The following is a 13193-nucleotide window of genomic DNA, read 5'->3' as shown; positions in this document are numbered from 1 at the left end:
CTCTATATCACTTGAAGTGATTAATGGTTTATTAGAACGAATGCTATGCATATGTAAGGCTATAATAAAAGCAAAAGGTGGATGGTTCGAGGAATCTAAGATTTAAATGTTAATTTATTTAATTACAAAATACGAATAAGAATATGTTAAATATTTGACCTGTTGTAAATAAAATAGTTTAATAAAAATGCAAATTTTTTATACTATTGTTATTATTTTTTTAGAATTATTTATGTAATTATTGTTATAACTTTTTAATTTAATTTAATATAAAGTAAAAATATCACAACAAAACTAATACAGGTAAGCAATAAATATAAACAATAAATATAAACAATAATAATTACAATAATGAATAAGAGTATTTGTTTTATGATAAATATTAATTATTTGAAAATATAGAAACATAAAAATTAAAAAGTTCTTTGATAGAAGATGTATAGACCAGAAGACTGCATATGTGGAATGCTCAAAAATCGAGAGAAGTACACATGTTTTTCAAAATTCTATAACTTCGTCAAAAAAAATCGAATCGATTTGAAATTCTGAGGGCTTACATAGAACTGTTCAAATAACTATTTTCTATTAACAGAAAGTACAAAAAATATTTTTTGCAAGTTTGGCAAGTGTTCAAACTTAACAACTTTTTTCACCATAAAAACAATCCGTGATGAAAAGCTGGATTCAGTTCGCAAAAAACAAAGTATTGCAATTTGATCATATGTAACTAACAGTAGAGGGTTCACTTCAGAACATATCAAATTTTCATGCCATTTGAATGATTTTTCGCAGTTCTATGAACATTTGAATTTAGGCCTTTTCTTTGCAGATTTAAAAATTTTCGCAAACTTTTGACCGGTAGTGTATATATATATATTTCTCTTACACGGCGACAAAAAAAAGCCTCATTACAACTCCCCGAATGGCAACGCTAGAAAATCGACAAATGATTGCAGCTAAAAATGTCACATGCCAAATCTAGCTGAGATGGCTAAACATATAGCGCTTTTAAAAACGGAAACTGAAATAACCAGAGTGAGCATAAGTTAGGCAGAAGTGTCTAGGCAGTCGTTGTCGATAGATCTCTATTTTAGTATTTTGTCGAAAGCGCTTTTTTCACGAATTTATATATTACGAATTTATTTGACGATTTTTGATATATATCACGAATTTATTTGTTTTACTAGAATTTATTTGTTTATGCGGGTTTTTCCATTGCAATTCACTTATTTCAATTTTTAATAGATTTAATTATAGCCAAAATTTCAACCTCTTTAAAAAGATATCAGTTTTAGAAATTTTATCTTAAGATTTTATACTATAGCACATTTCTAATAGGTTTAACGAATTACATGTCAATTATTTGAATCCAAATTTATTTTAATGACTTAGTATTTACTGAAAAGATTTATTTTTTTCTTTAAAAAAAGTTGTTATATGGATTTGAATGATTGTTTTGAATTCTTAGAATTTTGTGCATTTGCAATGTACCTAAGTTAGTAGCGAGCGAAGCGAGCTTGATTTGCGAAGCAAGCCATATAAGATTGCGTAGCAATTTTCGGGGGTTGGCGAGCGTTAGCGAGCAGGGGGCGCAGCCTACTAGTAAAAATATATTATCCTTATCAAAAATTCAATCTTTGTTTGGATATAGTCAAATAATTACACGAAATTTTTTTTAATATTTTTTTTTACTTTTCTGTAAAAACATCATGAGTGAAACTCCAAACGACAAGAGAAAGGCAATCTGAAATATGTATTTCATTTAATCAGGAACTTCTGAGACTATAATTTATACATTCCCAACGAAAACTTTGGACTTTTATAGATGCATGGAATACTATGCTCAAATATATTACGTGTAAAGTTTGAGTTTAATTCACCTTTCACAAAAAAGGAAAAAAAAAGGCAAAATTAGACATAAATTCCATATTGGTGAAATTTATAAAAATATAAAAAGAAGCTTACCAAATATTCCAAGTCGGAAATTAATGGTGATGACAATTACATTGCCTGCACTGGCCAATACACTGCCATCATATGGATTTCCGGAATTCCAATCATATGACTCTCCATGAATAAATACCATGACAGGAATTTTTGATTTAGAGTTTCTTGGGCCTTTAAGAAAAAAACAAATTATATAAGTTGCATAAATATAAAAGATCGAATTTAGACACTTCAAAAGCATTTTATGCCAGAAATTTTGAATATATAAATAAAATGAGAGAAAGTATGGTCAGAAGGATAAAACATAGTAATCGTGTTTCTGATTTTATGGGAACACCAGAAAGAACTGAAAATTTTACAGAATTGGGATAAAATTAACAATAAAATACAGTTTTATTACCATGCTTTTTGGTAGTAAATGGGATAATATTCATTAATTTTAACAGCACTAGTATAATTTGAGATGACACAAAAATTTTCAGTTTGATAACTTAATTGTACTTCAAAATTGCCTCAATTGAATAACATTTGAGTATTGTGCGAAAAGCATTGATCAGTGGTAACAAAATAGAGTCAAAAATTTAAAATCAAATAAAATTCTCTGGCCATTTCTATACCTGGCCATTTCTATACCTGACCTTTAATATACTGTTTAAAATATTTATAAGTAATCGAGAAAAAAATTTCTTTTAATTATTATTGTTTAAAATATTAATACACTATCTTTGCTACCACTGGAAATACATTTATGCATATGTGGGTATATATTATAAGCTTAACTTGTATATTTAATTAAATCGAGAGCGTTCAAAACTGTTGATAGTTCAGGGTACCCGGGCAAAGTTGGATTTATTGACTGGCCGAATTCTTCTGTTCCGTGTACCCAGTCGTGTATTATAATATTTATACAACATAATAAAGAAATTGTATAACTATCTATTGAACAAATAACTTACAAGATACAGTTCCGCAGAATTTTATTGCACACCGACATATAGTAAAAATATGTGTTTTTATTTTTAGTTTTTCTTAAACTGAACTTAAAATTGTTTCCAAAAGAAAATTTGGATAATTTTTCGAATGTAGAAAGAATACCATGAAAACTATTAAAATGGGGACATCCACTAATAGTAGACTTTACAAATTAGTAAATTTTCATTTCATTTACTGAAGTTTTCAATATTATTTATTAATGTAGCTATTATTAAATTCAGGATATTTAGAAAATATTTTTATAAAATGACAGTATATAGCATGAAAATTGTTTTAGCTATCAAGGTTTAATTTTTCATCATCCACACTCTCAGAAATACAACTCTCCCTTTTGACGAATCAGAAATCATTCAGCTATATTACGTTAATTTTAAGATTTTGTCACAAAGTCACGAGATTTGTGACGAAAAGCGAACCTTCAAATGTATGACGAAAAGGTTTCCTCCATTCGAAACCTCACCGTAGTTCTTTGTGGAACATTATTACTAGAATGATGAAACTAGAATGAAGACTAGACGGTCGAAAATAAAGTGACGGAATAAACCGGCTGGTGTGTATGCTAGTCAAGGAATCGGCCTCGTACCAGAAAGATTACGGTGTATACTACCGCTTCTGGCGTGGGCGTAATTTATCTCTATGTTCTATCTTTTTTTCTTGTCTTGTCAGGATATCCTTCATCCACCTACATGGTGCCTACGATAAAGTAATTATTAGAAATGTTAGATACTTTTGGCACTTTTGGTAAAAGGGCGAAATATTTCTTTAATTTTGAAAAATATCGTTTCCTCAAAGAAGTGAGGATAGTTATTCCGTCATTTTAACGAAAAAGTCATTCGGAGCATAAACATGGAAACGGTTTCGGGATATTTGAGTATCTATTTTTTTGTGAAATAGCTAAAAACGCAATTTGAGTGCAATGAAAACTACCTTAGTACTATTTCATAACATCAGCTAGATATTTTATTACATTACGAATTTTGAACAGAAGATTTATAAAGTGGTTTCGCTGTGTCCTTAATGCTGCGATATCTCCGTATCATAGTAAATTTTAACAGACAAAAGATAAAATAACTTCTAGATGAAGCAAGAAACAAATTAAAAGTTTGCCTTCATTAAAAACATTAACTAACTTAAACTAACTCGTATTGATTAGTTAGACTGTAAGAGTACTTTAATCAGATGGGTAAGAAATTGAACTTATTGAGCTAAAGAATAAGGAACTCGCTTCCTTATTCTAATAAAAATATATTTTAAATGCAAATCTTCAATTTTAATTTTGAGCTTATTGAACTAAGCTATTAATTTAATTAAAATAATTTTCATCATTAGAAATCGGGTATTGTTTGCTTGGAATATACTATTGAACCATCCACGGCACAATTAATAATATTCTCCCATTATCTGAAATATAAATTGTCAGTAAACTGATAAAATGAAACTTTATGAGCTTTTCAGTTTGGTTATTGAAGTCAAATAATTCATAGACTTTAATGAACAGTTAATAAACTCTATTATGTTATAATGTGAGCAATTTACCTAGTTAGGTGTTCACTTCATCGCAGGAGGTTATTAAGCTTTCCTCTGTCAGTTTAGTTACAATTTCTTCCACTGTGTTAACTGAGTTATTTTCTCCTTAATTATAAACTGTCAGTATCAGAGAAGTATTTATTAGACAGTAGCTTAAAATATAACGAATATTATTGAGATTACAAGTTAAATTTCTGACAGAATTTATATTATACTATATCTCAGCTATATCAATGAGACGGAACATCAAAATTAATCTTCCAAAATATTTTAAATGCTATATTTTTAGTTAATTATCAGTTAAATATTTCGTATTTTTTGTTAATAATCCTTTATAGAAAATCAGTTTAACATTTTTTTGAATTTTTTTATAAACATTTTTTTGAAATTTTTTTTTACTATTGTTATAAATAATCTTTATAAATGTAATACGTTATTGAAGGTGCTTGATATATACGTTAAATATGAATAAATATATAATGTTCACATACAATAAATTTTTAACAGTAATCCAAATTAATATTTACACTATATTTAAATCTTTTCTTAAAGTTGAACTTAATTCATTTCAACAGTTTTCTCGTCTCATATTAAGACTCGACGCCCTCGATGCATTTTAATATGCATTTCTACATAAAGAAAAAAAGTTTGACAAAATTACCGTACTTGCATGGAAAAGACATCTCTTGTATAAATAAAATCGTAATTTTGGTAATTCAACCAAAATATATCGTCTTTAAATCATCTATTTGATAATTTTATAATTTTTCTGTTCGTATGTTAACTGTTTACCGGAAATACCGGTTTTCAAAATTGTGAAGCAACAGTAAAAATCACAAAACTGAACAGTTCATTTAACTGAGTAAGGCATCCTGATAAAATTAGCATATTTTATCGCATATTATAAAACTATTTTTATTGTTAATTTGACTAAAATCATTACCCAAAATACTCCGGCAAAAATGATTTTCATGCCATGCTATAAGGTATCATGCTAAAGTTACCAAACTATTCTTCGGAACTCTTCTTCCTTTTACCATTTGTTTGATAATTTCAATCATTTGATCTCCATGCCTTTTATCAAGCAAAATAGTAATGATATGCTTTATTTAAATGGCAAATAATAGTAAGGTGATGGTTAATTATTTTATTTCTTACTATATATCCCGATTACATCAAAGGGATGATGATACTAATTGCAGCTTTCAAGCGTTTCAATGATGCTAAACTCGGATAGATCAAGCAATGCTTTCTGTTTTATGCATTGCTTATTGGGGCGGGGATTTATTTAATTATTCGCAAACTTATGTAGTTTTCTTTATTAAAAATAAATTTTAATACCAAACAAAATTCATGAAAAAACGTATTGAATAATTTAATAGTTATAAAATGTAATGAAGTAATAAATAATAATGCAATATAGTAATGTAATGTATAGTATATTTTTGCAATACATTAAGAAATCGCAATATAACATATTAGTACATTACATAGTTAATAATGATGTAATGTAGAAATTAATAATAATAATAAAATAATAAATAATGTTGTTCTGTTGTTCTAATAATAATAATAATAATAATAATAATATATATATATATATATATATATATATATATATATATATATATATATATTAAATAACTTAAATAAATTATAAATTTCAAAGAAACACGTTCGAAAATTTGAACAAATGTTATTATTTCATGTAGTGCTATAATTGCAGTTAGGTATGAAATGATTATGGTATTAATGCGATTATCGACTTCAATAATTTTAAGTTCATTTAATATTTTTGATTTTCGATTTTATGCTTACTTCAATGCACAAATAATAGCAAACGAAAAAAACTTGAGCAATTTCATTTGTCAAAACATTCTCATTTACAAATAATATTAACAAAGAAACGTTTTCTAAATTAAACTATAATCACTAAAACATAGAATTAATTTTGTGTTTTGCCTTCTTTATCCGTTTATATATTAGCAGTCAATTAAAATTGTATGAAATCTATGCAAACACATTTACAATATTTTAACAGTAAAATAAACTGAATTGTAAGGAAACATATATTAGAATTATTAATATTTATAAAATTCGAATTTAAAATAGCTTTGAAATCAACGACTTATAATTTTCAACATCCCAGGTAAACTAAACGAGCGCTTTTGAATCACAAAAGAAAATTATATTACTTATTTTGATCCATTGTTTGTTGATTTCGCGAACGCCAAACTGAAAAGGATTTCATTGCTAAACATATTGGTAATTCAAGTTCTAAAAGGGGGGATAAAAAATCTATTCCTCTGTGAACAAAAGGCTTGCATTTCAGTATAGATATTCTACAAGAACATAGCATAAAATAAAATCTCAAAGGATTTTCGAATCTTCCTTACCCAAACAAAACAGCTATTCAAACGCGGATGTTATTCAAGTTGACAATTGCAACTCGTAAACAGCGGAATTGAAATGTCACTATGTCAAGCTGTAAAACTAACTCTTTTCAAGCACTTATATTGCACTGATATTGTATTTACTTCAGAAGAAGAGCATCGCATATGAAATACTTATTGTACTCAACTTTTGGGATTAGATAAATATTTTTACAATGCATTATTATTTCAATAATAAACGCCTTTGAAAATAGTGACTGTTTTATATTGAATTATAAAGACATTCATACGGTTATAAAGTTTAGCGGTACTTCACGAATTGATTTCTATTGTTGGGTAGTAATACCCTTATCAAATTTCTAAACTTTTATTAGTAAATAATGTGCATAAAATGTTTGAACATGAAATTTTAAATAAATGTTACATTTTAAGCAGTTTGAATGTAAAAATTACACGTGACAGAAGTTTAATATAATGTGGTTACAGAAATAACTATTTTCTTAAAGTGTAAAAGGCAATTAGATTTATGTAAAAAATGTGTAAGCAAGCGGTTTAAATAATTGATAATTTTCCAATGTTCGTTTATCCAGTGTTTAGAAAATTTTGCTTAGCCCTAGTGATTGCGTCAAAATTTTAGCATAACAAATAATTTTTTATTTTAAATAGAATTTACAATTTTCGAAAATTGTCTGTTCTTGACATTAAGAAAATTCAGTTACTGATTTAAAACTTTATCTCGAAACTGTCTTTTAAGTGTTTGTAAAACTGCATCCTTTATTCAAACATTCCTTACAGTTGAATTTATTTAACTATATTATCATTTCCATGTATATTTAATTCATTTAATAAATAATTGATATTATAGATATGCAATATTGCAGATATGCATGTTTATATATTTTAACAAACTACGGTAAAATCTGATTTTCGAAAACTATTCGTATATGAAAATATAGAATATTCTTAAGTATGTTTGAGGCTTCCCTAAATATACAACCGAAAAACAATTAAGGTTTACAAAAATGAAATATACGTGATTAAGCATAATTTTCTCACAAAGAGATTTACTTTTTTTTGTTCTAGACATTTTCTACAGATGACACTGTACATTCCGTTACAGTTTTTCCAGCTGCGTTCTAATACAGAAAAAACTTCTTTTACAGATTACAACATGCTATGGGCATCTCGAAAATATAGTTATGTGATTTTTGTATAATTAAAAACATTTCAAAAATGTCTAATGCATTTTTTGATGTTTTTATTCCAGAGACAGATTTATTCCATCTGCTGAAAAATTTCGAGCAATTTTTCAATCTTGACAATCTTTCATTTATACATTTTTAAAAACCATTCATTTTATAGAGGATACCTTATAAGCAAAAAATGACGAAATACATTCAATTTATAGCTATTATATCTAAACCCAAACAGTAAAAAAAAATCCATTTTACCGTAAAATATTATACCGAAAGTTTTACAGTAAAATTTAATTAATTATAGTGATTTAATGATTTTACAGTAATTATCACTGTAAAATCTGCAGCATATTGAATTTTTTTGTACCATAGCATGTTCCTGTGAAAATAAATTTTACGATAAAAAAAAGTATTTCAACCTGATTGCCGGTGCTTTTTACCTGAGTTTTATCCGAAATGTTTTATATTTTACTTATTTATTAAAACATTAAGGATTTATATTACACAACAATTGCTAATTATATAGTAGTAAATTTTATTACAGTTTTGTGTCCGCAAATAAAATTCATTACGTTCAAAATTATAGATTCCTTAAAGTCTGTAAAAATAAATTATCGAAAAAATTATCTGTAAAAATATATTATAGGATTCAAATATTTATGAAAAATTAAATTGGAAGTAGTTTGCGAACTATGGAAATTATTTACAGTTTAAGAACCTATATGATTCTCTGCAATGCATGGTTACGGTCTGTTTAAAATTTAAAGATTTACAATATCTAAACTCTTCGTAAAACAATATTTTCCCATCTTAATTTAAAAATATTATGCATATTCGTAATTTCAAATCACTAATAGTAATAGTTAGCAATTTAAATTTATTCTCCAGACATTTAAGTCTTAAAAATATGAATACATATTGTCGAAATATTAAATTCTAAATTTAAGCATAAGAGTACATATTCCAGTCGTCATTGAAATTCAAAATTCAAAAGGAGGCATTTTAATGCGACGGAGAGAAGTGTTAGTACAGTTTTAAATGCAGTAATTACATTCGAAGATATGCATCGTTGCGCAAAATTACTGCAAACATACATGTATACACATATATGTTCGCTTTGTTACGATCGTTCCGCCTTTTGCAACCCGTGTGAAATGACCAGAACTGAAGCGTATGCCAGATTTCAAGTGAAAAGAATTTCTACTTTAGAAGGGGGCGTTACGTCATTAAGCTTCAATCATCGTTTTCATGTCACAGTAGTTTTAAAGGAGTGGGACTCACTGTAATGTTATTTCAAATTGTTCCGAGTCGTATAATGTTCGAATCATTAAAAGCACTTCGCTGAAGAATGAAATTTATTCTTTCCTGCTAGACAAGTGTGATTTTAAATGGGAATGGAAATGCCATTGATTTTTTTAGTAATTTACTTCGTTAATGCGTCCAAGATTGCCTTAACTTGTTTCAGAATGTTTCAAAGAGTAAAATTTATCTGAATAATTCGGAGCAATGTCACATATTTTAGATGAATATTAAATTTGAATAATATTTTAAAATTAATAAACATTTCTCTAAGGGTTAGCTATTTAGTCATGGTTACTATGTATTAAAAAAATATGTTTACATTATTTCTTTTTTGTAATTTACTTCTTAATTCGCTTAATATTATCACAATTTTTTTTTAAATGTTTAAAAAAGTAACATTAAAATAAAAATTTCTAATTATTGATTATTGAATTATCAGTGAACTAGTTTATTATTTTCATTATTATTAAGATAACTATGACTGTTAAATTTGATAAAAAATGTAAACACAGGGATTAAAAGTAAGGTCAAAACTACCAGAAAATGGTAAAATTTGCCGTGTTTCCGTCTTAACGGGAACACCGAAAAGGTCGGTAATTTTTACTATAGCGTTTTAGTAAAGATTTTTCTAAAATTAATAAATATGATTTTATAAAGAGTGGTAAAATTTGACAATTTCTTCATGATACTTTAGAACATGGTAGAAGGCCATTTATTCAGTTAAATTTATTTTTCAGTTTTGTATTTTTTATTAACTGTGTAGAACTGAAATTTAAAAAAATAGAAATTCTGCTAAATCGTTAAAATATGAATATACAAATTACTGAATAAATGAATAAATAACGCATATTTTGGTTTTAATAACTATAATTACATTTTTTTTTACCAAAAATGTCACTCCTATACAGTACAGTCATCTTTTCTGAATTTTTTCTGTGAATATTTTTTTTATAATAATGAAAATTTCTCTGCCAGTTGGCTTTTTAATCATGGACTTTTTTTAAAGAGACAATATTTGTTAAATGCCATTATGTTAATGCAAATTTGCTTATCTATTCATTATAAACGTGATGTGCTCAATGCAGAATTTTTTACCTAACGCTTGCATTTGTGTTATAAGGCATATTTTTAAAGTTTAAAAGAGTCTACATAATCTATAAACATCGGAACTACTAATTTCTTATGTTTGAATACAAGGGGTTTAAATAGTTTTTTTGTTCAATTTAAAATAGAAAACTGAATCATTTAATTATTTTTCAAGTTATTATTCTTGTATTTTATTTGCTTACATAATATATAAAAATAACACTTCTAAAGTAACGGAGAAAGTAACTGAGAAAATTCAAAAAACTGGTTTAAAAAAAGAATATAATTACAGCATATGTATTAATAATTTTTGTGTTGTAAATAGTTTAAATATTTTTGAAATTTGGCGAGAAAATACATTAAAACGCTCAAAACTTCAATTAATATAAAATACAAATTTTGAAATAAATGGAAGAAACATCTTTACAAATAGTGCGTCCGAAATTTTGCTTAAAATTTTGTACAAAAACTTTAAAACTACAAAAAAATAAAAATTAAAAAAAATTATTAAAATCAGCTTTTTAGATTTAAACTTCTTTTAAAGAAAACGAAGAACAAAGTTAAGTCCATGGAAATAAAAATGAATTTTAATGCAAATGAAAAAATAAAATACGTAAAAATACATATAACTATAATCTTTAAAAAAATATTTATGCAATTTTATTTTACTTAAATGCATTACGAGATTTTTCTTGTATCAAAATTTCCTTATAATAACATAAAGCAGTTTATAAAAAACTAAGTTAATTACATAAATTTCTTTATATATATTTTAAAATAATGAATAAAAGATTATTTATTTATGACTGTTGAACATTTTTATTACAGTTTGTGGGTAGACGCTTTAAATTTTCGCTTTTTTAAGAAACATTATTAAATAGAATTGATAATAAACCTATTCAAATTTTTAAAAATTCTATTGAAAAATATTCGTTATACGCATTTAAACTACCGAAATAAATGAGAAATGTAATTGAAATCATTTTTACGTTAACCTTTAGAAATACTTTTAAATAAACCAAGAGAAGAAAATTAAAATCTACGAAGAAAAATACCTTTTTATGCAAGGAAAAAGATAGGGAATATTTTTTCAGTAAGCTCTGGCATTTATGAAAAAAAGTAAGAATAATAATGCATTGAAGAGATTGCCCTATCAAAGGCGTAGCTTTTTTTTAACAAAAAATACAAAGAATAAAAAAACCAATATCAAAGCTTTTTCAAAAGCTTTGATTAATACTTTCAGGAAAAAGCAGGATACTAGCGTGGAATTTCAAATCCGCACCGCAAAAAGATACATCTTTTTTAAAATATCTTTTTAACTTGTATTTTATTTAGCATTTATTTTATATTTATTTAGTGTGTGATGCAGTGAGAAAAAAAGGAAAACTATTTTCATTTTGAGAATAAATGAATCAAGTCTCTCATTCTTTTAATAGACATGTACCAAAAACATAAGTTTTTGCTGTTTTTTGATGCATACAAAAGGATTCCAGGAAGCTTTAAGAAAAATGAAGATACGTAATACATTAAAAAACATCTTCTCCATTATCCTCTATGAAGTAAAAACAATAACTTTCGTAAAAAAAAATTAAGTGAAACATTGCATCTTAAAATATATGTCAAAACCATAATCTCAAGAGCCGAATTGCAAAAAGAAAATATCTCAGAATTTAAACTATGAATGGACTTAGATTTATCATCAAGCTCTTACAAAATTGATAAAAATTACAGCGCTTTTTTAAATATTTTTTATTTTATGTTTCTTTTCAATTTATTTATTTTCAGAAAAAAGTTTTGACTTTTTTTAAGTTAAGCAATTTTACTAAATCAACGATAACTAAATTTTAAAGCTTAAAAGCAGTTAAGTGTGGTTATAGTAATAAATTTATTTTTAGAAGAATAATAGAAATTTTTCATAAACATTTCATGTAGAAAATAAATATATTATCCCATTATTAAAACAAACATTTTAAATAAGACATATTCATTTAAAAAAACTATTAATTTAAAATAGCATGTTTTATCTTTTCATTTAATTCATTTAAGGTATCATACAGTAAATACGGACTAAATTTTTAATTTAAAATAAGCTAAACAAATAACTCAGCAATGTGATGACAAATGGGACTAAAGTTATTATCAAACAATAGTTATAATAAGTGGATTATATTACATTAACTTTTTGGAAGTGATGATGATTCTCAACTATGGCATTGAGATTACAAGATACTTCGGTTCAACTTAAATATTTGCATTATTCAACCAAATACCTTATTAAAGGAACATTTACGATTTTATAACACATGATAGCAGGATTAAGGTTCAAATTTGAACATTATTAAATTTGAATATATGTGTGAAATATTATAGTTCATAATATCGAGATAAAGGCTACAATTTGATATTTATTAAGTTAGCAACAAATGTGTAAGATATTTTGACTCATGATACCAAGGTAATAGATATAAATATATGGGATATTATATTACATGATAGCAAGAATAGGGTTCTGATTTGAACCTCATTAAGTTAGCAACAAGTAAGATTATTGTAAGATATAGCACATGTTTGCAAGACTAAGGGTTCAATTTGAACCTTAAATAAATTTGCAGCAAAATGGTAAGATATTATGACCAAGATTACGGCTTATTTTTGAACCTTAATAAATTTGCAATATATGTGTAAAATATTATGGCTCATGATACCAAGAAAAAGGTTAAAATTGGATATTTATTACGTTAACATAAAT

The 13193-nt window shown here is 25.9% G+C and overlaps 1 protein-coding gene across 1 annotated transcript in view; it reads right to left on the bottom strand.

Annotated features, from left to right (window-relative positions):
• LOC107438598 (neuroligin-2) overlaps positions 1-13193 on the bottom strand; it is a 188319-nt gene that overhangs the window by 33576 nt on the left and 141550 nt on the right. Inside the window, exon 2 of the mRNA XM_016050915.4 lies at positions 1966-2118. Within this exon, the coding sequence (XP_015906401.3) occupies positions 1966-2118 (153 nt within the window). The remainder of the gene's footprint in view (positions 1-1965; positions 2119-13193) is intronic.

Source organism: Parasteatoda tepidariorum, chromosome 2 (assembly GCF_982258835.1).
Source record: "Parasteatoda tepidariorum strain Cologne lab strain chromosome 2, Ptep-v5.0, whole genome shotgun sequence".
Lineage (NCBI taxonomy): Eukaryota > Metazoa > Arthropoda > Arachnida > Araneae > Theridiidae > Parasteatoda > Parasteatoda tepidariorum.
Note: the sequence above shows the minus strand (reverse complement) of the source record. Positions and strands in the feature narration are given on the sequence as shown.